The 26,596-nt window shown below is 42.9% G+C and overlaps 2 protein-coding genes across 3 annotated transcripts; both read left to right on the top strand.

The window, feature by feature from the left end:
- Positions 1-1,017: 1,017 nt before the first annotated feature.
- Positions 1,018-5,352, top strand: asb14b (ankyrin repeat and SOCS box containing 14b). Its single transcript, XM_033628395.2, has 10 exons — positions 1,018-1,107; positions 1,632-1,794; positions 1,870-1,922; positions 2,012-2,143; positions 2,227-2,385; positions 2,806-3,051; positions 3,273-3,441; positions 3,866-4,400; positions 4,784-4,937; positions 5,034-5,352. The coding sequence occupies exons 2-10, from the start codon at positions 1,670-1,672 to the stop codon at positions 5,207-5,209; spliced, it is 1,749 nt and encodes a 582-aa protein (XP_033484286.1). The 5' UTR covers positions 1,018-1,107; positions 1,632-1,669; the 3' UTR covers positions 5,210-5,352.
- Positions 5,353-7,313: 1,961 nt separating this feature from the next.
- On the top strand, positions 7,314-22,838 carry tasorb (transcription activation suppressor b). Of its 2 annotated transcripts, none has more exons than XM_078169953.1 (23): positions 7,314-7,710; positions 9,221-9,366; positions 9,510-9,602; positions 9,690-9,762; positions 10,656-10,747; positions 10,839-10,973; positions 11,082-11,206; positions 11,318-11,349; positions 11,712-11,817; positions 12,041-12,144; positions 13,037-13,146; positions 13,612-13,684; positions 13,800-13,874; positions 14,171-15,040; positions 15,584-15,894; positions 16,001-16,103; positions 16,208-17,082; positions 17,777-17,899; positions 18,204-18,363; positions 18,459-18,567; positions 18,680-18,858; positions 20,474-20,608; positions 20,854-22,838. In XM_078169953.1, exons 1-23 carry the CDS (start codon positions 7,428-7,430, stop codon positions 22,377-22,379), a joined length of 5,838 nt encoding a protein of 1,945 aa, XP_078026079.1. In that variant the 5' UTR covers positions 7,314-7,427; the 3' UTR covers positions 22,380-22,838. The 2 variants fall into 2 exon arrangements, with proteins under 2 accessions (XP_078026079.1, XP_033484973.2); XM_033629082.2 differs by having other exon boundaries at positions 20,851-22,838.
- The last annotated feature ends 3,758 nt before the right edge of the window (positions 22,839-26,596 follow it).

Below are 26,596 nucleotides of genomic sequence, written 5' to 3'. Positions count from 1 at the left end.
CAGAGCCAAAATGACGACAACTGTATCATCGTCCAAATAATTATGGACCTGACTGTATTAACATGGCAGTAACAAAATGTGTACCAGATGCACTATAACTTTTTAATGGAAAAGGATGACAACATACACCTTTAAATCCAAAGCAAGTCCTAAAGTGATTCCAAAACAAGTGTAAAAAGTGTGCTGCATTTGTTTTAAATATATTTCATGCCGCCTCCCCGAACACAACTTACATGTTAATTACACTTACACTGTTACTAATTTAGGCTCTTCACTTTTGCCGTTTGAGTTTTTACACCAGTTCACAAGAATTCATTTCTGGCATCAAGCTGGGTAAATGTGTAACATGCTATTGGAACATATTTACAGCCGTGTACTGTAACAGTAGTGCAGCCACATGCCAAATGGAAAACAAACAAAACTACTTTCTAAAATTAAAAACATTTGGCTTGTAATGAGAACTAGAAATACTAGTGACTAGAGACATCAGTGTTCAAATAGCTCTGCCATAAAAACTTGATGATCTTGCTTTTTGGTTTTTACCCTCTGTATGTTCTCCATTCTTCCTTCGTGTTAGGGCCTTTGTTCCTTTTCTCAGCGCCAACTTGCTTTTGTTCATCACCTTCCTCTTGATTCCACCCTGTGTATGTACAAACCTGAATACTCTACAAGCTATTAATGTGTATGCTATCATCTGTTGTCTTTGTTACAACAGGCTATGCGGTGTGCACCCAAAATAGTACAGCAACAATATGGGTAAAACTGCTTTCACGAATGATCCCTGAATACAAAGTGGAAACAAAAAGGAACTTGATACATGCCATATGGAAATTTACACTCACACTAACTTATTTACATATGTAAATAAGGGCCTGCTGTGTTTTTTAATAACAGCTTCTGTGTTATGAGTGAATGTGCACACGAGCTGAATGGGGGCAGTTGTTGCAGTGCTCAGTGAGTCAAAGCTAGGAGCTGGCTGTGAAGACCCCGTGATCTGATATTTATAGGGGGAGGGATATAAATAGCTGCAGTGTGTGTGCGTACTGTGGAGCCTGCTGGCTCAACTTTTGTAAAAGCCATCGAAGGTGCACAGCCATTTCACTGAAGGTAAACACAAGACAATAAATAATTAATGCCTGTGGAGAAAAAGTTAGTTGTTAGTGTGGAGTTTGCAGAATAGACAAGCTTTATGATTTGTTGCTGTTGAATTTACATGTTGTGGCCTAAGTTTTCTTAATGACTTTTCCTGTGTTGCTTTAAGATTTAAGAAAGGCTCACGGCAGGTATTTGTGCAGTAGGAATTCTTCGCTACAAGAAAGAAATATTGTAAACTGTCAGCTGGAGATTTGCTCTCAAATGGCCTATAAAGTTCAGAGCTATAGGGCAAAAAACTAGAACAAAATATGCATGCTGATAGGACCTGTTAAATTCAATATCTTGAGTGCATCTGAGTGCCACTTAAACTCTGACATCTAACTCAACAACAGGACTAAAACTGCTGTTATTCCGTGTTAAGCTGCACTGTGCTGTAGTTTACTTTTCCCTGTTGGCATTCAGGGCTGCAAGTGGTGTGCGAGTTCTCATGTGCCAGATTTAATGGTCTTGTTTACCTTATGGTGGCTTCTCCCCAGAGCAACTTCTTGTGCGTAGACCCTTTCTGGACTAACAGATGAACACGGAGACTGAAGATGACTTTTATCAGTCGGAGGATGACTTGGATGAAGATGAGGCAACACAATACATAATTGAACAAAGTCTGATTCAGTATAGAAAGCTCAAAGGACTGAATCCAAGGTTAATCTCCAACCACATAAATCTTTCTCTCTATGTTGTGTATCTCTTGTTGATCATTTAAATTTCTTTCAATAGTGATCTGAAATCCAGTGAAGACCCTGATGAGATTTTCAAAGCAATCAAGGAAGGTAAGATGATCTTTAACCTGTCGGAGCTGATGCAGATTATTATTAATCTTGCCAGATGTTCCGATGTAACATCCTGTCTTCATGTTTAGGTGATGAAGATGCACTGAACAGACTGGCGATGCAACCAGAGACTCTGTCCAGAGTTGATGAACGAGGATGGATCCCGCTGCATGAGGCTGCAGCAGGCGAGAATAAAAAGATACTAGAGATTATCTTCTCAGGTAGGGATGCTATTAAAGGTATGACTGTAATGTTGGACCCCTTTTTAAATTCTGGCAGGTTTATTAGTTGACTTGTCTTCCAGCATCATCCCCGGGTGCAGCCCAGTGTCGTACTCTAAAGGGTGAGACGCCATTGTTTCTGGCTGTGGTTCATGGACTCAGAGAGAACGCTACATTCCTGTTACAGAACGGTTGTAGCCCGGATCTCCAGAATGATGAGCATGATTCACCTTTAGTTGCAGGTATATGACGTCTGAATGAAAAATGCACTTCTTTTAAAAGTCCAGTGTGAAGGATTTAGGGGGCATCTATATGCAGAATTTTTTTTTTTTTTTTAAGATATTTTTGGGGCATTTTTTGCCTTCAATTGATGGGATAGCTAAGTGTGAGGGGGAGTGACATGCAACAAAGGGCCACAGGCTGGAATTGAACCCAGGCCACTGTGGCAACAGCATTGTACATGGGGCGCCTGCTCTACCACTAAGCCACCAAGTAGTTAGTAGTTAGCTGGTTTAGGTAAGAGTGGGATTGGCTTGGCACTCGGGAGAAGATTTAGATCTACAACCTCACCTCTAGATGCCACTAAATCCTGCACACTGGACCTTTAACAGACAACCAATGATATTTGCTAATTTAAAACCTCTCTCTCCTACTGCTTTCAGCTATTCTGAATGACCAGTACGACTTGGCCACACTATTGCTTCGCTACGGTGCCACGGTAGACCAAACAGGACCACTAAACAGGACAGCACTACATGAGTGTGCCTTTTTAGGCCTGGAGAACTTTGTCTATCTGCTCCTAGATTCTGGTGCGGACCCAAATGCATGTGACATCAAAAAGAAAACCCCACTGGCTCTGGCTGCACAGAATGGACATCTGAACGTGGTGGAGGTCCTGCTACAGAAAGGTATATGAGATACAGGTGGTTTAACTCCCACTAAAGATTTCAAAAAATATCTGGATTCCATTACTTCACTTACTTAGTTGTTCCGACAATTGATGGAGCAGTAATAGAGGTTAAAAAAATTATTTATGCAAGACTCTACAGATATCTTTCCATACTGTTTTCCAGGACTGAAAATCACCTATTAGATACATATTATTATAGTATCTGTATTGATTTTGTAGGTGCCCATGTGTGGTGTGAATCGGAGTCAGGCACCATCTTGTTTGAAGCATCAGCGTCAGGAAACCCTGACGTGATCTCCCTGCTGCTGGAACATGGAGCAGATCCCAACCAACCTCTTTACAGTGGCCACCTCCCGCTTCACCGTGTGGCCTACCATGGACACATACTGTGAGGAATATCTGTGTTACAACATTTAGCTTTCCCACTTGTCAAATAGAGTTTGAACCACTGTCATGTTTTTAAAGGGACAATTCACCCCATAAAATCAAGAGTACACATCTTCCTCTCACCTGTGGTGCTGTCTATCAAGCAAGATTGTTTTGGTGTGAGTTGCTGCTTCCTTCTGCACAGTGATACATTTGGACAGTATAGTGTAGAAGAAAGAAAATAGTTCCTACATGAAACTGCTTACAAGAAGGTCATTATATTTGGGAGAAGGCAGGAGGGAGTATATTTGGCTGATATCTCCAACACTGGGCAAGCCACACAAAACAATCTAGACTGATAAATAGCACTACAGGTAAGAGGAATAATATGTATTTTGGATTTTGGGGTTAACTGTCCCTTTAAAAAAACGACTCCTTTTTGACAGGGCACTGGAGCGCCTCATCCCAGTCACTAAGCTGGAGGCTGTAAAGGAAAGTGGGATGAGTCCTCTCCATTCGGCAGCTGCTGGGGGACATGCCCATTGTGTGGAGATGCTGCTCAAAGCTGGCTATGATCCAAACTTCATGCTGCACCCCAGGGTGCGCCGCAACTATGATGATGAGCGCAGGTCTGCCCTCTTTTTCGCTGTGTCCAACAATGATCTTCAGTGCACCCGCTTGCTGTTAGAGGCTGGAGCAATGGTGAACCAGGATCCTATCAACTGTTTGCAGGTGGCTCTTAGACAGGGCAACTATGAACTGATCAACACACTGCTGAAGTCTGGGGCAAATGTAAACTACTACTCCCGTGTCAACACCACTCACTTCCCCTCAGCACTGCAGTACGCCTTGAAAGATGAGGTTATGCTGAGAATGATTCTGAACCACGGGTATGATGTAAAGCGTTGCTTCGACTGTCCGTATGGCGACAGTTCCCATGACTACGGTCCTTGGACAACTTCAGTCATCAAAGACATGGTGGTGAGGCGAAGCTTGTCTGAAAGGAGAATAGTGTAAAGCAATGGTTCCCAACTGGTGGGTTGCGGCCCCAAAGTAGGCTGTGGGTCCATTCTTAACCTTTAATTTTGAAGTAAAGTTTCCTGCTGCAGAAAGAGTGACTGGGCAGCTTCTTGACAGAGACAGCAAACTAGCTCAACAACATGGCCACGTATGCTGCCGAATGCATTACACTGTGGGACCTCGAACTAAAGACCAAGGAATCTGGACCCCGTGGCTGGACCAGTTGGGAACCACTGGTGTAAAGCATTGAAACAAGATGAATGAACTGCATGGGGTAACCAGTGGAGTACAATAACATTTTCTTTCACGTCTTAACTTTGCCACATGTCTTTGTCTCCCTCTAGTTCTGTGAGGTGATTACAGTGTCCTGGCTGAAGCACTTATCTGCCCAAGTGGTGCGCATCATGCTGGACTACACCGACCATGTCCCCTTGTGCACCAAACTGAAGGACACTTTGGAGGAGCAGCAACAGTGGCTGGAGATCTGCCACATTCAAAGTGAGAGCAGCGTTAGTTATTTTCTACCTGTCACCCAAAGTGTATTGATGATCATTATGTGCATTCATTGACTTAATGGACTTTATTTACACTTAGGAAACACGCGGAGCCTGAAGCACCTTTGTCGGTTGCGGATAAGGGAGCATCTCAGTCGCCTGCGCTTGAGAGCCCCAGTTTTCATCAGCTACCTTCCTCTTCCTCCCAGGCTGAAAGATTACCTACGCTACAAGGAGTTTGATGTGTACAGCAGGGGGAGCATGGTCAACTTATAGTGACAACACATTGACAGTTGCCAGATATCACTGTGATAATGGGACGGAGAAAGTCAGTATACATCATCTGTTTGCATTGATATTATGTGTTTTGGAAATGATGTAGTTTTCCATAATATTGCAAAGCATAAAATATGTATGTACTTTTGAGTTCTTTCCTTTTTACCATTACAGTGACTACCCTGGTTAAATGGGTCCTACAGAAAAGGGCGAGAGGCAGGGTAAACCCAGGATAGGTTGCCAGACTATCAAAGGGCTGAGACATTATGACAGACAACCATTCACGCTCACATTAACACCTAGGGGCATAGGCGGATAATGAGACAATGGGCCCCTGGGCACAGATATGCAAAGGGCCACGTCACCTGTCCTACACAGGAGCTAGACACGCAGACTTTGTGGTAGTTTTGTGTCTCTTTGTGGCCGTTACGCATTGTTTTGTGGGATTTTATTCCCTTGTGGTCGTTTTTTGTTTCTTTGGGGTAATTTTGTGTGTCTTTTGTTCATTTTAAGTTTCTTCCTGGTCGGTCGGTGTTAATTTGACACCTGACATTTTGCAAGTGAAGGCCAGGAGGCTGCCTAACTATTGTGCCCAGTAGGCTCATTTAGTAATCACTACATGCCTACATGTGATTTATAGTCACCAATTAACCTAACCTGCATGTCTCTGGACTATTATTATAACAATATTATTATTATTATAAGAATGATTATGTCACACCCAGATTCTTATTAAAAAGAGAGTAGTCAATTTTATGATGTGAATATAGAAAATTTAAAGGAGACATGTCATGACATCATAAACCCAGTAAAACATTTACAACGTAATCAAAAACATTAAAAACCGCAGAGTACTGAGGTCTTTCTTGTAGGATGGATGGATGGAGGAATCTCCGCCTCTTTGTCATCACCTGGTGGTAGAATGAAATATTACAAGAGTGGGATTTGTTCTGTGTGTTTATAGTGTTCGTAGTCAACTGTTGGACTTAAGTTTGGGCAGCTGTTTTGTTTGGACCGGTGTGATCTGTGTGCCATAGTCAGTAAGTTGTAAAAACATATACTAAGACAACTGCCAACATGAGGACGTTGGTATTCGTTCTCTGTTGTTTGAGAATGTTTGAGTGATGTACCCTGGGCTGTACAGTATGTGTGTGTAGGCCTGTATCAGATGTCACCTACCAGCTATATGTTGCTAAAGATGTTGAAATAAGGTAATCAGTAATCAGGGCACTCAAGGCTTCAAGATAAGATAAGATAAACCTCCATTGATCTTTGAGAGGAAATGTGGATTTTACTGTAGCACAAGGACAGCAATAGTACAGATAAAAGGGATAAAGCAAAATAATTTATAATAGTATTTTCATTTTTTATATTTAGTAATAGTAGTAGTAGTAGTATAGCTAAAACAAAAAAATATAAAACAGCAAACAACAAAAATTATAAGGTGAAGAGACAGTTGAGATTAAAAGAGATAAGATAAGATAAGATAAGATAAGATAAGATAGTGATCCCTGCAGAGGAAATGTGGATTTCACTGTAGCACAAGGACAGCAATAGTACAGATAAAAGATAGAAAGCAAAGCAATAATAATTTTGTATTTATTTTTAGTAATAATAATAATAATAATTTATATAATTCAAATAATATAATATAACGATGTAAAATAAAAATAGAAAACAACAACAAAATTTGTAAGGTAAACAGAAAGTAGTGATTAAAAGCTGTAGAGTCAGTAAGCCTTTGTTAACAGACTTTAGTTTTGTCTCTATTAATAGACAGGATATACATGATATAAAACACTAAATGTAATATAGTGTAGTATCATATATTAATGATATGATATGATACAAATATAATATAATTAATTGCAGAATATATCAACATATAGAAAGGTATACATAATAGGTGTAAAATCCAGCAGTCCAACAGTCCAGCAGAGAACAGCAGCATCCTCCACTTTATTCCTACTGTACCGTTCATCTCCATGTTCACGTCCATCACCCAATAGTGGAAAGCTGCAGTACATCCATCCGCCGCTGGGTGGCGCGGATTTTCTCGTATGTAAACATAGTGACGGCAGCGTTTTGCAGTGGTGGAGAAGAACGTGTACGTCATTTTCACAATGGCGGAGGCTGGGTGAGGAGGAGAGTGTGTGTGTGAAGCGGCGCCGTAATCGTTAGAGCTCCATTGCCCGTTAAACGTGCACGGTGCCCGAAAATGGCCCTGAACCCCAACGCGGTGGGGAAAAGGGACTCAGAATGTACCGAGACGGACGATCTCCAGCCGGAAGGCGGCGAACCCCCGAAGAATTCAGCCGCCACCTCGGCCACAGCCAACCAAAATGGCGATCAGCCTGGATGTGGAGACGGTGTAATGCCCGACCAAGAAGCCCCTGAGCGGCGGAGGAGAGTGCAGGCAGACGCCCGGAGCTTTAGCAGTTCTCCTTCGCCGGGCCAGAGACCGAATTTTCAAATCCCAAGGAAGACCAGGGAACGGAAAGGTGGTGCTATATCGCTGCTATTTTGAACAGAGACTGTCCTGTCTTTCATAATTCTGCTGCATGTTGCTAGCCATGCTAGCTAGCTAGCTGGTCTCGCTAGTTTTAACGAGTTTAACAAAACGTTCACGGATATTTTAGGTTCAGATTAAAGCAACGTCACACTGTGTAAGCACGCGGATGGTCTTGACAGATGCAGCGTGACATGTTTTTGCACACATAGCTTTGTTAGCCCACCCCAGGTATCCAAGTTACCACAGAGCATTAACGTTGGGCAGCTAACGTTACCTTCCTGTGAAGGCGCCTGAAAGCAACACTTTGAGGACTGCCCGTGTGAAAGGCCACCTTGTTTGGCTTCTTCACCTTTTCATGGGACCGTGGTGTGATTGAGTGGTGCTGTTGGTGTCATGAGTGTGTTGCAGCCATCATCTGACAACATGTGCGTGTCTCATTGACCTCAGTGAAGGGCATGGATTTATCCACCCGACCCGTCTATTTAAAATGTTTTCACAGCCCCATGCCACTGTCAATGAGATCCTATAAGGGGTGTTACTGCTATATCAGAGCATCCCCTCTGCACCTCACCTCAGTAGTCCTCACAGTAAACTACAACCACACTGGTCCCGACATGTCAAATAGGTGGCGGCACCCTGAGCAGCGTGGAGATTACAAACTCTGCTATCATGCATCTGTTATTTGGATATATGCAAAGCTGCGTTGGAGTTGCTGGACTTCATATTTGAAGCCTAGTTTTCTTGCAGTATCTGACCAACTCACCAGGCTGCATATATAATGTATAAAATATCTTACTGCTTGATTGGAAACTGTTAGACAGACCTGGCTGTGTGTGTTTTCACCCCTTTGTCTCATACGCTAGATGTCTACTACTTGTCACCCCAGGCTGATGATGCACCATCCCTTAGTCTGCTAGTGGTGGTTTCTCTTCTTTGCATGTGGTTGAATCAACATAATGAGCTCCATGTAAACACAGACAGATGCAAGGCTTGTCACCTGTACAGCGATGTGTTGATGTTAGGGATACCTAGCTACTATTATTGATCAATGTTCAACTGTTTCTCTAAAGGGCAGCAACCTGTTGTCACAAGCTGGCTGTAGCACATGAGAAACAAGTTTAGCCTGGGATGCTGCTGGTTCATTGCAACCTCACTGAGCTGTACTAAAAGTACGCAAAGAGTTCTTGCCTGCAGGCATATCACTTCCTCTTGTACCTAATGTCGTATACACGGGGGCATGTGACTTTTTGACATTGCACTGGAGTTTAAACACAGGTCACGTCTACCCTCTTCTTGTACAAAAAAAATCACATTTCAGACTTGATATATTCATCCAATATTACCCTATAAATTAAAGAAGAGGATGATACTGCTGTCTGCCGGGGTCTGACTAAAAGTTTTGGCATGCTATGCAACTTGTGCTTGTCCTCCTTTGCACATGGGCACATCTGCTGCAGATGCTATATGCTAATCCACTGATTTCACCTCTCTGTGTGCAGGCTTGTACCAGTTTTTGCCCCCTGACAGCCGGGAGTTTGAGGACCTTGTGAAGATTGTGTCCTCGTTTTATCTAGATGCATCATCACGAGGAACCTTCTCCTACTGCAAGGCCAGGCTCATTCACAATGAGCTGCTTGAGAAGGAGGTTAGTGATTGTCTTCCTGTATCCAACAATGTCAGCGTTAACGTTTTAGTTGCTCCTTTGTTACTGATGGAACCTTTTTGTAGGTTTAAAGGAACAAATAGAGCAACATTTAATAACAGTGCTGCTGCCCTTTTTTTTGTCAGTTCATCGAGAAGCGAAGAGAGATGAAACAGGAAGGGCGGACAGAACAAGAACTGACTGAGTCGTACTGCTTCCTTTACCCAGACAAATCCAAGGTATTGATGATAAACAAGTTAGAAAGCATAGTGTTCTTTCTTGTCATGTGACGATTCTGAGCTTTGTATGTTCTCTTGTATGTCTAGCTCCACTTGATCTGTGAGAAGGGTCTGTCGGTTGGACACGCCAGGATAACTACACTAGGGAATCCATTAAAAGGTAAATTACTCTCTTGCATGTTGCTGTTGCCTCGAAAGGAGACTATTGTTAAAAATGGAGGGATTTGCAGCATACTATGTTCTCTGTCCTTGGACACTTAGAGTGGATTTAGCAGGGGAAAAATGGAAGAAACCTCAGGATAAGTAACTGCGAAGGGATCCCTCTCCCAGTATTGAGATATGATATTGTTTTAAGGGTTGCGGGTCTCATTAGTTTTCTGTTTTGATGGATTTTATTTGAAACAATATATGTTTTATTGACACTTTGACCTGATAAACTTACATCTACAGATAGCTTATGGGATCAGTAAAGGTGTATCTTATCTTATCTTTTCTTATGCCATATCAACAGCTGGGAATGACTCTGATCTATCCAACAATATGTCACTTAAATGCTGATTCACAGCTGCCTACTCAGAAATGAAAGTTTCGTCTTTTTCTAATTGACATGGTTGTTATGGTTTGATATCGTGCTGGGTGATTAATAGAGAAAATCTGATATCACAATATTTTTGTCCAAGTACCTTGATATTGATGTTGCGACAATATTCTAGGGTTGACTGTTGGTGCTTTCACAAAATGTTTACACAATTAGACATTTGATAGATAATCATCGGTAATGTGGAGATAATGATTAAGTGGGTTAAGGCAAATAATAGAACAGTTAGGACAGTCTGGTAAATTCAGAAAATTACATTATTGTAATTCAGCCTTTAAAACCAGGAAAAGACAACACTAAATATAGCACCATCTAAAATCTAATATGATATCTAGTTTCATCATCTCAATATCAATAAAATATTGATGTATTTCCCAACCCTAGTTTGATTTTTAGAGTGTGAATATGACATTTAAATGTGACAGAGTATGATGATTTTCTGTTTGTCATTGCAGGTGTTTATGTCTCCAAATATTCTGATCTGTTACAAATGAATCCCTTTGAAGTCGGCTCGTCTGGAGACATGATCGTTTTTAAAGTTATGAGGGTATGGCTGCCATTCTATTTTCATTTTGAGATGTTGACTGATTTATGATGCTCACGGGACTTTCAGCTGACCAGTGTGTTTTGTCTCCCAGGGCCGAATAAAGCACATTCATGAGAACATGCCTAAGAATGCCATGGAACCTACTCCCAAGTTTGACTGTCACATGTCCAAAAGTGGCAACAGGGTCACATCTTTGCTGTCTTACAGGGCTTTTGAGCTCACACAGGTAAACATGGCTTCTTTTACATTCACTTACTGCACATATTGTGTTATCAAAGTCATTTGTTTCTTGAACAGAACTTGTGAGTTTTGATGTATCTTTCTTGTCTTGTAGCAATATTTTTTCGAGTTTGCATTTGATGAGATCAAGAATCGGCCCAGGCATGTGTACCCCTATGCTGTGGTTTCCTTTAAGTACAAAGGGAAGGAAGCTGCAGCGACTCCTATGACTTCACACAGGTACGTATTCCTGCAGGAAATGGTAAAACTCAGCAAGTACCTTCAGGTGGTTGGGGAGGTATGCACGGCGTTCTGTGTTGTAACAAGGCTTTTTTTTCCTCTCCGTAACAGGTTTAACACTATTTCCCCTGAAGGAAGTCGAGGTAAAACATTTCTTAAACTTATATATTTGATAAATATTTAATGAATCACAAGCCATTTCACACTAGGAGTGGAAACACTGCTTTAACCAGCTACCCAAGATCTATCTTAAACACTTTGATTTGCACGCACACTTTTTTATCAGTAATAGAAGAGTGCATTTTCAGTAATGCGCCCCCAAAATTATCCAAATTAGATACAACTGCCAGTTCATAAGAGTTTAAAGAAGTGTGTGTGTGTGTGTGTGTGTGTGTCAAAATATGTGCCTTTTCATTGACAACCCAGCAGTAAATAAAAGCTATGAACGATGCTTTCTCTTTGTATCTTTCCTGACCTTTGACCTGTGCTTTTTATTGTGTTGCAGGGAAGAGCTGCTACACTGTGTGGAGTGGTCCACTAGTAAACAAGGGCCAGGAGTTGTTCCCAATCTGTTTACGATCCTCCTCACGCCCCTACCTCCCTTTCAAACTGTGAGTAAACTGTTATATAATTCTGTGTATCTCCAGAAAACCTCCACAGTGCTATTAGAGTTTCCACTCTTAATTATTAAAGACACTTTTTGCCACAAAATACTTTTATGTGCTGACCTTTAACACGGTTGAGAGGAAGTTAGAACTCACTTCTTGTTCAATATACAGACTATTTTTTCCTTGGAATTTGTTGTGATTTGCTGTTTGATAAATCCCCACCAAGGCCTGAGAAGCTGGAGGTGAGTCGAGGCATGCAGCTGGAGCAGGTGAAGCGCAAGATTCCCTCCGTGCTCTTTTCTTGGGACACCTACACTGCATCACGGGAAGGTCAGTTCTGACCACACCTATGTGTGAACCTCATGATTAAATGATAGGAAATCGCCCTGGGGATGTAGATGGTAATGCATTACCTGAAATTAAATCCATAAAGTTTTTCTAAATGCATACGCTGCATCATGTACAAGAGAAGCGGCTACTAAAGACATCGATATGATTATTAACAAGGTGCTCTGCATTATTTAAGATAAAAATAAGCCTATAGAAAAGAACCACTACATAGATGAGTTAAAAGGCTGTACCAGATTTCTTTTTTTTATGTTCATGCTGCTATTGAGGTTTTCAAATTAAGCTTTCTCCTATCATATTTTATGATGTCATCGCCCTTAAGCAAAAATCAAAAGTCCTCAATTTGAATAAAGTGGTTCATAATATTAAATGACTTAGTGATCTTTGTTAAGTCTCAGCAACATAAATACAACAAAAAAAATTTGACTGCTGTGAAAATGTTGTTTTTGAAGGGCTTAACGCTAGCTAATATGTAGTGAAGCAAAATATTTTGATAGATAAAAACCGTTTTGTTAATTTTTCAAACGACTACATCTACATTTTTCCATAAAATTTTGACCTTTGGACCACAGAACACTCTGAAGTTGTTGGAATTGTTTGAATAAGTAGGAAACAATCCTACACAGGAATCTGATTTTACAAATAGTATAACACTAATAAAATAAGTGTAGCGTGTGTAATCCTTATCTGCAACTGTACAGAAATACCCGGTTTAAACAGAATGAATAGACCTACAAATAAAAGCTGCGCAGCATCCAAATGTCGATTTAGAATTCAAATGCCAAGGTTATGAATGAAGCTTCGAACTATTCGGTACACCACAAATGAGTTATAGGTCTGCTTTGTATTCCAAAATGCTTCTCTTTGTCCGCAGTGATGAAATGTGGGATGTCCTGCAGCCTGTTTGAGGTGGTGGATGGAAAAGGCAAACCAACCAGCGGCAGCTTGGCAGCACTGGTCAACAAACTGGAGAGGGACAGGATGGTGAGTCACGCTGTAGCTGTTACCTACCAGGCTCTCATGCATGAAAACCCCCAGAATCAGTTCACTGAATCAGTTTGCCAATGATATACTCAGTGGTTAATTTAATTCAAGGACTTAGGGTGTCCAGTTTAAATGGAAAGTTTGTGTTTTAGATCCTTCTTGTTTCAAAATCTGAGAAGAATAAAAAGAATAAGAATAAATATAAAGTCAGTTACACAGTGTTGCATTTAGCATCGTCATTTGATGTAATTAATTTTTCAATGAAGAGTTTTTTTACTATTTAACAAGAAACTAGTGCAGGGAGAACATCTGTCAAACTGTTTTAGTAACTATAAACAAATACAATAAATCTGTATACAAGTATACACACAGGAATAAGTGCAAACCTGTATTATAATGGCTCACATTATCTGGTAATGATACACCCTGGTGCTCCTGACTGTAATGCATACTCTCCTTATTTAGGTGCTGGTGAAGTCCTTGTTCGACAGGGGCTTTCTCTTCCTGCTGTCCTCAGCGCAGATGGTTGAGTCCAAAGGTGCCGAAAAGCTTTTACTCTCCTCTCATAACTCTCTGCTGTGTCATTTGAACACCTACTTGTTGCCTTCGGTGAGGGTTAAGCTTTAAAAAAATCTGTGCTGTTTGTTTTTTAGAGCGGCGGGGGCGCGTTGAGAAGAACCTGCAAGCATTATTCATCTTTCAGGAGTCAAGGATGGTTGTCAAGTACTGTAAGTATTATTCGCTATCTATCCATCTCTGGTTCTGACCCAGTGGCAGCGTCTGCATGAAGCTCCCGATTGGAATGTTTTATTAGCGAGGGGAGAATGTTGAAATACAACAGAAATCTTTCTCACATCTGCCTACTGAAGGCTCCTCTGTTTTTAAAATAAAAAGCACATCAAAAAAAGAGTTGAGAGGCTTCAATGTCACAACACTGACTCCTGTTAATAAGATCCTGTCTCTAAAGACTCATAGTGCAGGTCTTCACCTAACATAACACTAATATATGTGTCCTCCATCGCAGCTTCCAGACTGTTCGAGCCGGAGCCACTGACGGCAGAGCCCCAGCCTGCTATCCTGTCCTCCATGGATCCCTTCATCCCTGCTCTGCACTACGCACTGTTCAAGCTGCGCCCCAACCCGGGCAAGGACCTGAGCCTCGGGGTGGAGCGTCAGGCCACTGATTACCTAACTCGTATGGATTCGGGCACAGTGCGGCCGTTCATTCTGCCCGACTACAAATATAACGTGGACGATAGGACCAACCCGCTCCCAGTGCCCAGACCCAAATTTAACATGGAAGCTGTGCTGCGTTCTTACATCCACAACCCTACCAACTACATGTTATCTCTGAACAAGACAAAGGACATCATTGAAAGAATACGGAACCCAGTACCCATACCTATGCCCATACCCACACCTGCTCCGGCCCCAGTGGAATACAGTCCCGTTTCTGACTGGGGCGGCTCGGACAGGGGCTCAGACAGGCCAGAGAGACCCGCAGAGAGACCCGCAGAGAGGTTGCCTCAGGAGAGGCCGCCTCCAGAAAGGCAAGCACAGGAGAAGCCGCCCTCAGACGGCACCAGACGGAGGCAAGGGTCGGGGCATTCAAATGGGGCCCAGCCACAGCACAAGTCCGACGCTGAGCCCCAGCCGCAGCCCGCTCAGAGGCTGCGACTGTCTCAGAACGAGTATGATAAAGACAAGATGAAACAGTTGCTTAAGCTAATCCAGCTTCATAAGAAAGCACTAGTGAAGGATCCTGGGAAGGAACGGGGTGAGGACGTGGCTTGGGACGCCAACAGTCTAAAGAGGAAGTTTGAGGGAGACGAGAGGGGGGGCACGAACAAACACCCACGCACAGATCCGCTGAGCAACGGGGAACCCAGTCGAGGTGAGGGGGGCTGCAGATGTCTGTGCAGCTTAATTTTAAAATGTGTAATTTAATTTTAGTTTTTGGACAGTTTCCACCTACTGCTTCCAAAGTCAGTTCCTCTGAAAGAATGAATATTATATTAGTCTCACAACACAGTCTGATTAGTTCTCAGTAATTGCATTGCAAATTAAAAAAACATTGCTGCCCATTGGCACTAGATTAACAAGCAGCCTGTGTATTGGCTTACAAATGAAATTACTTTGATCGTTTACATTTTTAAATGTCAAGATGCATTTTTGTTGCTAATCCAGATAGCTGTTCCTATTCCTGTGTGCCAGTGCATCAACTGTAGAGTTCAGTGCAGTAAAACTTGAAAAATCTGTCATCTCAATAAAGGTAGTTTCAGTTTCCACGGTGAATAACATTTCAACTATAGCACCTTCTCTACACTCCCTATATATTGCACACAGAGCTTTGGTTATTAAGGAGCTTAGGATATTCTTGTACGCTAATGTACCAGATTTAACACATGCCTCTAATTAATTGTGTGTATCCTGCTAGGAGCCCAAGCGGATGAGATGGGAGACGAGGGTGGACAGAGCGACAATCTGACAGCAGTGATGGAAAGCATGGGCATCTATGACACTGACCTGAGGGCTCATGGCAACACCAACGCCTCTACGGTCAACGAGACCCAGCGCCTCCTCAAGATCCTTCTGGCTACTCTCAACAAAGCTGTGGCTCAGGGTTCAGTGTCTGCACAGTCAAACCACGGCGAACCGTCGACCGGTCCAGGGAGGGGGGAACCCGCCTTCCCTGAACCAGATGTGAAGAAACAAAACGAGCCTGCATCTCAAACAAACTACACAGAGGTGAGATGTGAACAGCTGATACTAGGGTTGTTGTTTTGGAATATTTTACCATGAATTAAACGTGTTTGTGCATCTAAAAATAACCACTGGTGTTTCCTCTGTTTAGGAGGACATGGACTGTAGCCCTGGTAGTCCACTCAGCGCTGGCTCCCCAACAGAGCAAGCACACACCTCAGACAACCCAGCCTGGGTCAACCCCGCCGATGAAGGTATCTAAAGCAGTCTGTAGCACACAGATCTCTCCCTGGAGGCATGTTTAGATCTAGTTCACAAGGCATTACTGTGACAAGTTCTTCTGTCTTCTCTCCTCCAGACAAAGCACAGCCTTTCACTGAGCCAAAGCCCGAGCCCGAGCCAGAGCCAGAGCCTGAGCCAGAGCCGGAGGCTGTGATGGTGGCAGAGAGCTACCCAGAGCCGAAGACGCCTGCAGCAGTGGAAGTAAAAAAGGCGGCTGCACCACCCACGTTACCAGTCGTTGAGGAAGTTCCCTTCAGGCCCTCCATCAGCCTGGACACCATACTCAACCAGGAAATACACAGTCTCACCTCTGACATTAAAAACATCATGACGACGCACCGCATCTGCTATTCGTCGCAGCTGCCCCCGCGGTTGCCTCCACGCCACTGCTGGCAGCCCAGCAGCTGCTTCTCAGACTATGTCGTACCGTACGTTTCCCCCGTCCCTATTCAGGGGCATGTCAAAGCACTGTGTGAGAAGATGGACAAGTTGATCCCGGCCCCACCTGCTCCCTCCAAAGTCACTTCCCCACCTCCCCCAGTGACAACATCTAATCTTACAACACCGCCCCCCACCCCTATGCAGACTTCCAAAACTAAAGAGGAGCCCTCGCTGTCGAAGAGCACCGCGTCACACAGGGGTAAAATGGGCACTATCAAAGGGGTGGCACCTGCTAGGTCTAAAACTGAAGGCTTATCAGCAGAGTTGGGGGGAGAGATCTATTCTCCCTCTCAAGTCACAGCAGACTCTCCAGAGCACAGGTCCCAAAACCCAGGCCGTGCTTCTGGGAGTGGGTCCAACCTGCTGGCTGGCAGCCTCATTGGTCAGCTGAAGCCTGAAGTTTTCAGCAGCCTGGTGGAGATCTTTAAGGATGTCACCAAGAACACAGTCAAATTCTACATCTACTCCGGGGACGAGGGGGAAGAGAGCACTGTCTGCAAGGAGATCAAGGTACGATATGTGGTCTCAGTGTGGTGTTGAAAGCAGAGCAGTGACTGTTATTCACATTATTGATTAATCTGTGGGATGGTTTTGTGTAATTAATTGTTAAGTCAGTAAAATGTTAGGAAATACTGAAAAATGTCTTTCAGAAGTTTCCAGAACCCTAGATGTCATCTTCAATTTGCTTGTTTGGTCCATTCAGAAACCCAGAACCCAAAGATTTTAAATGTACATCTAAATATAAACTTCTTATATTTGAGATACGGGAACTGGTGGTTGATTTGAGAAACTACTTTAACTTTAATTGCCCTAAAATCGCTATCTAATAATTTTCTGATTCATTTCATCGAATAATTTCAGCACTACATCAGTGTTATTATTACTAATGATTTTACATCTTTGCACATACATTTTCTCTCATATTCCTCATTTGTACACTTAATGTAGTTCACTTTTTTATTGCAGCAGCTTAGGAGATTTCTGCAGTGGTAAACTGCACAGGCATACACAAGTGACACTGCAGATCAGATCGACAGTGGGAATGTGAAAGGCTACACTAGCTCTTCTTTGTCACTATGTGTTCCATGTCTAGGTGCTCAGCTCTTTCTGTATGTCAGTCAGTCAGTATTTGTAAGTGTAAGAAAGAAGGACACGTTCATCTGTCTGTCTCTAACAATTACGTCTCTTCCCGTCTGTCACAAAGGAGTACTTGAAAAGTCTTGGCAACAGCGAGTGCAGCCCGCAGACATTTCTGGAAAACAGCGGCAGTTTAGATAAACTCCTCATCATCATTCAGAACGAGGACATCGCTGCACATGTGCACAAGGTATGGTCACCTAACACCCTCTACGTCTTAGTCACGGTCTCATGGCATCAGCTGATCGAGACAGTGATCAAACAGAAATAATAACTTCCTTCTATTTGAATTCAAACATCTGCTTCAGCCTATTTTTTTTTTATCTGGTTGCTCTGTTAGATTATGTTAATTCACAGGGTTATTATATGCATATTGCATCATGATATATGTTACATGAAAACATGTTTGATTGATTGATTATGTGAGCAGAGTTTTAATAGAAGAAGCAATAGAAGAACTCATTTGTAAAAACCTCATCTTTCCACCCCTGCAGATCCCGGCTCTGGTGTCTTTGAAGAAGTTGCCTTCAGTGAGCTTTGCTGGAGTGGACACTCTGGACGATGTCAAGAACCACACTTATAATGAGCTGTTTGTGTCTGGAGGCTTCATGGTGTCTGATGAGTTTGTCCTCAACCCTGACCTTATCACACAGGGTAAGTTTTACTTTTCTTCTTGGGAGCTGTGCGAGCGCAGTGGAAATTCATCAGGTGGACAGTACTTGAGCGCTCATGTTGCTTGTTTCGTGCAGATCGTTTGCAGGGCCTGCTGAAGTTCTTGGAGGAGCAGAGCACTCCTGAACACCCCTGGCAGTGGAAGGTGCACTGCAAGTCCCAGAAGAAGCTCAAAGAGCTGGGGAGGTGAGTGTCTCAATAAGAGCTTTAGTTATCAAATCAAAATGGTCTTAAGCATCTTGAGCTGTGAATAAACATCTTGACACTGTCTGAATCTACTTTTTCTGCTCTCTTAAAGGTTAAACACCAATGCCATGGGGCTGCTGAACCTTCTCACAGCCTATCAGAAGAAGCACCTAGTGGAGTTCCTCCCTTACCATGAGTGTGACACCCAGTCGCGTCAGGCTCCAGACCTGGAATGCCTGATCAAGCTCCAAGCCCAGCACACACAGCAGCGGCACCTTATCTTCCTCACAGGTATCTTCATCCTCATCAGCTTAGACTACATCTTTCCACCAGTCTTCTGAAACAAGCATCAAACTACAAAGTTATGTGTCAGTGGGAGGTAGGAGTGGGTGATGTTTCGAACATTTTTAATATACTCCAGTATCATTTTATGAGGGATATGGCAGATGACAATATCAGAAAAAAGGCAGCCCAAAAGTAGGGTCCCGTGTATGTAAAAGAGAGTTATTCTCCCTCTCACTCACACATATACACACACAGGCTCCCTAAACTAATCATGCGCCCACCAATTTAATGTCAATCATTGAGTTCACCTTAATTCAAAATGGGGGAAGATCCAGGAGTGGGCCGATCATATGGAGATGGCAAAGGCTTCTATACTCTTTGTAGGTGGTTTGGTTTCAGGATTGCAGATGTAAAACAGACTGCTGTACTTAAAATATGCCACAGAATGATTGCTGCTAAAGGTGGCAGTACCATTAATCTGTTCCATCACTTAAAACACTACTTAGTGCAGAACACAGCAGTTAAGCCAGTCCCCACTTTGAAAAAGACGGTCAAACTAGCCCCCACATTGTTATGCAGTATGTGTATACACTAGGTATTAGGCAAGAGAGTCTAAAAACTCACTTCAAAATAAAAGCAATTGTTGAACTTCACATTCATTCAGTAAGTCAATAATTAAAAATAATAAATATACTAAGTAAAATAAAACAAAATGAAGAAATATTTGATAATACTTAAAAATAAAATCTATAGCCTCCCAACTGTATTTTAGAGAAAAAAATTGAACTTTAATTGTGTGAATATTTAATCAAACTTACTAACTCAGCATGTGCTCAGCTACTGATGATTAATTTAGAGAATTTGTTCCCTGCTATATACTGCCCATTTGTGTCGTTCCTGTAGAAAAGGCAACATACAGAGACTTAATGTGGCCTGTAGTAATGGTATGAGAATGCTTTTTAAACGATTATTCAGGCCTTGAGCTGAGCTCACTTGGATTTTCATTAAGTCTGTGGAAGCACTTTGTGGGTGCAGTTTCCTGATTTCTCTTTTTCATATAAAGTTTTATAATGTAGTTAATGTATGTAAAGTTATTAATTTATTTATTGTATCTGTTGTATTTTTGTACATATTGTCTTTATTTAGTGCGTCATGGACCTTTCTCTGTGCCCTTAATAAAGTCTTATTATTAACAAAGAATACATTTACCAAGACCAATCTGACTTCAAAGTGACAGTACCACACCTAAGAGCGTCATTCAGACGATATCAGGACATTCAGATGTTGAACTCAAAAAATCAAAGCCCATTAAAGTGTTAAATATGAGCTGTGCGCCCTCTAAGTTCTGATTAGTTTACTAGAATAATTACACTGTTACGATCATACGCATCAAAAGGTTGAATCAAACAGTTATGTTATTTTAGAGGCAATATAATAATATTGAGATATGTACCATATATTGTGGCATAACCCAAAAATATGAGATATTATTTGCAAGCCATGTTGCTCAGGCCTGTGTTGAGATGTTGGTGTGATGTATTTTCCTTTCGTATTCTCTAAATTTTACATTATTAGAATGATAAAAAAAAGTATTCTCTCTTGTTTTGATGTGTCTTTACAGAGAGGCCATTTGAGATGTTCCTACAGTACTCCAGAAATGGAATAGTGATAGGGAGCATTGATGACGTTATGAGCGGTTTCCACAGTCTGATTGGCTCCATCAATCAGAATGAGCTTCCAACACCGCCCTCCACAGGTGGGTAGCGTCAACAGCAGGACCAAACACCAAAACACTCAGGATTCCTTGTCATTTTGCTGCAGTGTAATTGCTTTGCTAAATTGCGTTTTGTTATCTCACCAATTAAAGATGTCTGTGCTACCCAGCAGAGTTTTTAAAACACATTTGGTGCTGTTAATGCAACTGTAACACATTTGTTTGATAATATCTTCCTCTCCACTTTTCCATTTCTCTGCCTCTGCCCTTTCCTGCTCTCCCAGTAGTGAATGATGAGTGTGTTGAAGAGGAGGACATGTCATTAGACTCTGACGATGGTGAGCCAACCACCATATCAGATCCCTCCCAGCAGAACCAGGCAGTTGAGAAGGGGAAGCCTCCACTGCCGCCCCCGCCAGAGACGGAGGAGTTTCGTCCTCCACTCCCAGACCAGCAGGCCACCCCTGAGAGAACTCCAACGCTGGCTGACTACAGTGCTCTGAAAACGGCCATCTCTCAGTTCAAGGCCTCCAACCAGATGGGCATAAGCTCTTCAGACATTGGCGGCTTGTCACCGGGAGGTTTTCCAGTGAATCCCCACCAGAGCTTCCTGTGTCCTTCAGCCTCTTGGTCATCCTACACTGGCTCCTCCAGCTATGCGGCCTCCCCTGCCTATCCTGCCTCACCCTGCAGCAGCACCCAGGAACAGGAATACCGCCCAGTTCCAGCAAGCGTCTCTGCCACAGCCCCAGCCCCACCCGTCATGGCCCCAGGCCAAACCCCACCTGTCATGGCCGTAGTCCCAACCCCACCTGTCATGGCTACAGCCCCAGCCCCACCTGTCATGGCCCCAGCCCTACCTGTCATGGCCACAGCCACAGCCCCAGCCCCACCTGTCATAGCCACAGCCCCAGCCCCACCTGTTATGGCCCCAGTCCCAGCCCCACCTGTCATGGCCACAGTCCCTGCCCCGCCTGCCATGGCCACAGTCCCTGCCCCACCTCCCATGGCCACAGTCCCTGCTCCACCTCCCATGGCCACTGCAGGACCTCTAGCCAACCTGGCTTCTCTCCCTTTGGAGGTCAAACCTCCACCTCCACCTCATCTCATGATGCTGGGCCACACGTATGGCTCGGACACTGGAGGAGCTGGAGCTGCTGGGGACTCTCCGCTCACCTCCTCCCTCCCCTACACAGACCATAATGACTCAGCCCAGCCAGGCTACATGCCTGGCATTGCTAAAAATGCTAGCGGGACCCCCACGCAACATGATAGGACACTAAGTGGACCTGGGGAGGGTCTATGGGGGACAGCAGGGACCAGCACTTGTCAGACTGCTAGCAGCCAGGGTGTGGTCACATCTGGCCCACTTGACCCCAGTGGGCTCCCCAAGATTGGGGAATCCGTCGGAGGCAGCAACCCTGTTAATCAGGGGGGCAGGACTCAGGTGAATTGCGCTAACAACCTTGGACCTTCTGTGGGAATGCCCACAATGGCCACCAGGGGGGGCTCAATAGTCAGACCTAAGCTGCCTCCACATCCAATGTGTGGTGTGGGCTATGGTGGTATAGGTGGCATCCCTGGACATATGGATCATGGGCCTATGCGGGGTGGTATGGGTCCTGGTTCTTTAGGGGGCTACCGAGGGAGAGGAGTCCCACCAGTAGGACTTTGGCCTCGTCCAGGACGAGGACATGATCTGGGGGACGGGACTGGAGGGGGACCCTGCTCTTGGGGTTACCCAGCAGGCAGGGGTGGGACACAGGATTACTACTCGGACTACACATACACTCACAATTATGCCCCTGAATAGACAATCAATGTGATCGAAGGGGCAACACAAGCGCCATACTCCAGAGACTAGAGCTGGCTGAATGTATATATTTCCTTGTCATAAACACATTGATTTAAATCGGTAAATAAGGATCCTGGTTTTCTACATTAATAAAAATTGATACAGGCAGTGCCGAGTGTCCTACTACCATGTAAACTGTACACTCTTTCCATGTGAGCTGTTTGAGACCCTGTTCAAACCACTATATTTATATTTGCCAACAAATGTTAATGGCCTTCCAGCTTCTCGGAATTTATCTCGTTATTTCTGTTTGTCCAGGTTTTGAAACGGTTTGTGAACAAGGGGAAAGGCTGATATTTTTTTAAGGAAAAAAAAAACAAACTAGTGAATTAAATTTCACTTTTGCTGTTGGTTTTCTTTTTTTTATTTTACATATTTGGTTGTCCTAAATTCTATTAAAATAAAACATTTCAAATCTTGTTTGTGTGACCAGTTTGATGACAGTGTCTAGCAAACTATTAAAAAATATAAATCACAGCTGGCTTACTGTCCTTTTACTCAAACTCCATACTTCAAGCTACCTACGATTTTTATGTGCAGTGCAAAGACGAACGATAAACCTCAAATAGTAATAGACCAAAATAAAGTGCAATATGGAAAACACGCTGAAAGTAAAATGATTGAATTGAAAAATTTCAATATGAATCAAGAGGTCAATTTCTATGAGGAGGGGTGTGTTGGTTGGAGCATTAAAGAGCCTTTAGATATTATGTAAATCATTTCTGACCATGACAAGGCGCAGGGCACTGCGGTAGAAATCAGTTAAATCTATTTTCTCCAGCAGAGTAAACTGTGTGTGGAGAGCAGTTTGGAGGAAATGCAGCACTTAAAAGCCTTTTGAGACTCCATGCTGAGTGCCATTGGCCCCTCAACCCTTCACCACTGAAAGGATCATTAAGAGGGTTGATGTCCTCTGTGTGGGTTTATTGTACTGTGTCATTAACTCAGTGGCGTGCCTGGTGATGTTAAACACCAGAGGGCGCCGTTCCCTCTTAATGTGGAAAATAGGTTAACACTTTATCTCCAGAGCCCCATTCCAGTTGTGCAATGCATGTGCTATGGTAACTGGAAACTGTGAGAACATTTTTACCCCATTAAATCAATTGCAGCTAAGACCCATCATACAAACACCGAGCATGATGGTTTTTTTTTTTTTTTTTTTACAGCATCCATCTCCACACAGTTAAATTTACACCTGGATGCTTACTGCAGATACAGTAGAGCTGAGCTTTGGAAGATTGCGTTCAAAATTTTACGGAATCCATAGAGATGTTAATGATGGAGGGGAAACATTGATCATTGATTCAATTAGTGTCCATAACTAAAGGGAGAAAAATATGATACAATATATAAATTAAAACTGAACATACAACATAGGGATTCAAATAGCAGGAATATACAATTGTCGCTTTAAATAAGCCCGCAGGAGCTGATTTTTTAACCACTTGGGGGCAGCCCCAACAGGCTCTAAACTCAACACTGACATACCACCTGTCAAGTTTGATTAGGCTAACCTGTTAGCATACAGCTGCCAGTTTACACATCCAGGAGATATGGAGCAACAATCATTTGGAGTAATATATGCGGCAACTTGGTGGATGTAAGTTCAATATTCATTCTTCTTTTAGCTCTGTTTTGTTCTCCATCAACTCCCGAGGGGAATATCTTGCTCTTTAGCAGCTAAATACTCCGCCATGTTCAGCTAACGTTAGCCTAATTAGCGTTACCGTTAGCTAGTTGCTAACTTTGTTTGCCGTTAGGCACTGGGCAGGTGTCTCAACGGCTATATCAGAGCTGTTTCACTGAAAATATCTGCCTGGACTCGGGGCTGGTGAGAAGAGAGTGCAACAAAATATTTAAGTTGTGGGTCGTAAAAATTAAACAATAATTTGAGTTATGTTGCTACAGTAGAGCTGCCCTCATCACTATTTCAGCGATGGAAAGTAACTGAGTACATTTAACGTTACAGTTACTTGAGTATTGAAGCCAAATTCTGAGGCACTGTAGTATTTTTTTTATTCTGTCTTCTACTTATACTTTCTTTCAGAGGCATAATATACTGTTCTGCCACATGTTGTACAGATGTTGTAGCCTAACTAGTTACATTGCAGATTAAGATTTGACACTAATACATTGGTTTCTTTTGGTTTACAAGTCATTACAAAACAGCAGTGTCCGACCCATAGACTATAAAAATAATAATCAATATGCAGACCCTTAATATTTTTATTCTGATGAGTTGTTTGAAATATACAATTATGTCATATGCTGTAAAGCCCTCTAAGGCAAACTGTGATTCTGATATTGGGCTTTATAAATAAAATTGAATAGAATTAAAAATAATTTACTCCTCTAAACCTCTGCTATTCATTTAAATAACTGCTCAAGGCACAAAGGAGTATAATTATCCAGTACTTCACAAAAACTGCAAAGCTTGTAATAAAAACCTGTGTAGCAGAATTTTACTACTTGATTATTCATCTTAAGACAAGCCAGATTTATCTGGTGACCTACCCCAGAGCTGGGATGGGAAATTTGCAGGTTGTTTAGTCCAGTGGTTCCTTTGGAAAACCACTGGACAAAACAACTAACTGAATATGTAGAAGTTAACACAATAAATACCTCGACCAGCTGCAACAGTACAATGCTGCTTACACACTGATGCATCAGTATTATCAATTTGATGATATCATGAATAATTATTGGCTGCATAAGTATTAGAGGGCTGATCTTCTGCAGAATCATAATACTAACATACTTTTAATGAAGTTAGATTTTGATTGAAGGAACTTATGCTGGAGCATTTTGACATTGTTACATTGGTAGCTTGACATGGATAGAGGATCCATCCGTCTATCCATTATCTTCTACTTATGCAGGGCCAGGTCAGGGGGCAGCAGGCTAAGCACGGCATTCCAATCATCAGTCTTCCCAGGAACATTTTCCAGCACGTCCTGGGGGATCTTGAGGCGTTCCCAGGTCAGATGAGATATATAACCCCTCCAACGTGTTCTAGGTCTACCCCGTGACCCCCTACCAGCCGGTGGTCCAACATATGTGATGTTTCTGCTGTGCTTGTTTTATGTACTGTGTTGCTTTACTGGCGACCTTGATGAACCAACCCTCCTGGCACAGAAGCCAAGCAATGTAACGGACGTGGGCTGCAGCAAAATGTAGGCAATTTTAGACAACTAAAATGAGCCACCTAAAAAAATCAGTATCAGTTTAAGTGTTTGATACATTTGGAATATTCTGCCTGCTTTACTGTGCACACTAACAGATTCAGGCAGTGGTAGACCAGCAACTCCCATATTCAAAAATGTTTCCGTCAGTGGAGTCTGGTGTCTCAGAGATAATGGCTTCAGTTCCATGTTGTGAAGAGCTGTTTCATGGCAAGATAAAGTGGTGAAAATATTCTGAATATAGCATACATTTAAACTGATAGCCTATGGATTTCTTTTAGGTTTCAGTCTAAACAGACACAGCTCTCGCTTTGGTTGCACAAAGACCGGATGGCTTGTAGCAAGGGCCTTGTACCCCACATGCCTACAGTACCCCCACAGGACTCCCTGGGTAGCAGCCCCGCTCACAGGGTTAGGGTAAACTGGTCCATATTTGATCAGTTGGAGCCTCTTTTTCAGTACAATTAATTTGCGTAAACCTTTCCAGGGAGGCTGAGCAATGTGACTCCCCTAAATTTGGAGCACACTCTCCATTCCCCTCTTTTATAAAAAGTGATAACTAACACCCCGTTCTACCATTTCACAGGCACTGTCCCCGACCCCCACGTGGCACTGATGAGGCATGTCAGCCAAGACAGCCCAACAATGTCCAGAGCCTTCAGCATCTCGGGGCGGATCTTATCCACACCTGGTGCCTTGCTAATGAGGAGCTTTTTGACGACTGCGAAGACCTCTGTCAGGTATATTGATGACGCTCTCTGTGAGTCTTCAGACACTGCCTCCTGCACAGAGGATGTGCTGGTCGGGTTCAGGAGTTTGTCAAAGTACTCTTTCCATCGCTCAACAATATCCCCGCCCGGGTCAGCAGTTCTCCTCGCCTACAGCCAGAGTCAAGCCCTGCTATCGAGAGGAGTTTTGTATTGAAACAAAATTTTAAATTGTGCCATGCTTTTCAGAATGAAACAGTTCACTTTATAATCTTTGTAATAAAGG

This window comes from Epinephelus lanceolatus, chromosome 8 (assembly GCF_041903045.1).
Source record: "Epinephelus lanceolatus isolate andai-2023 chromosome 8, ASM4190304v1, whole genome shotgun sequence".
Taxonomy (NCBI): domain Eukaryota; kingdom Metazoa; phylum Chordata; class Actinopteri; order Perciformes; family Serranidae; genus Epinephelus; species Epinephelus lanceolatus.
This window is presented reverse-complemented; position numbering and strand designations above follow the sequence as displayed.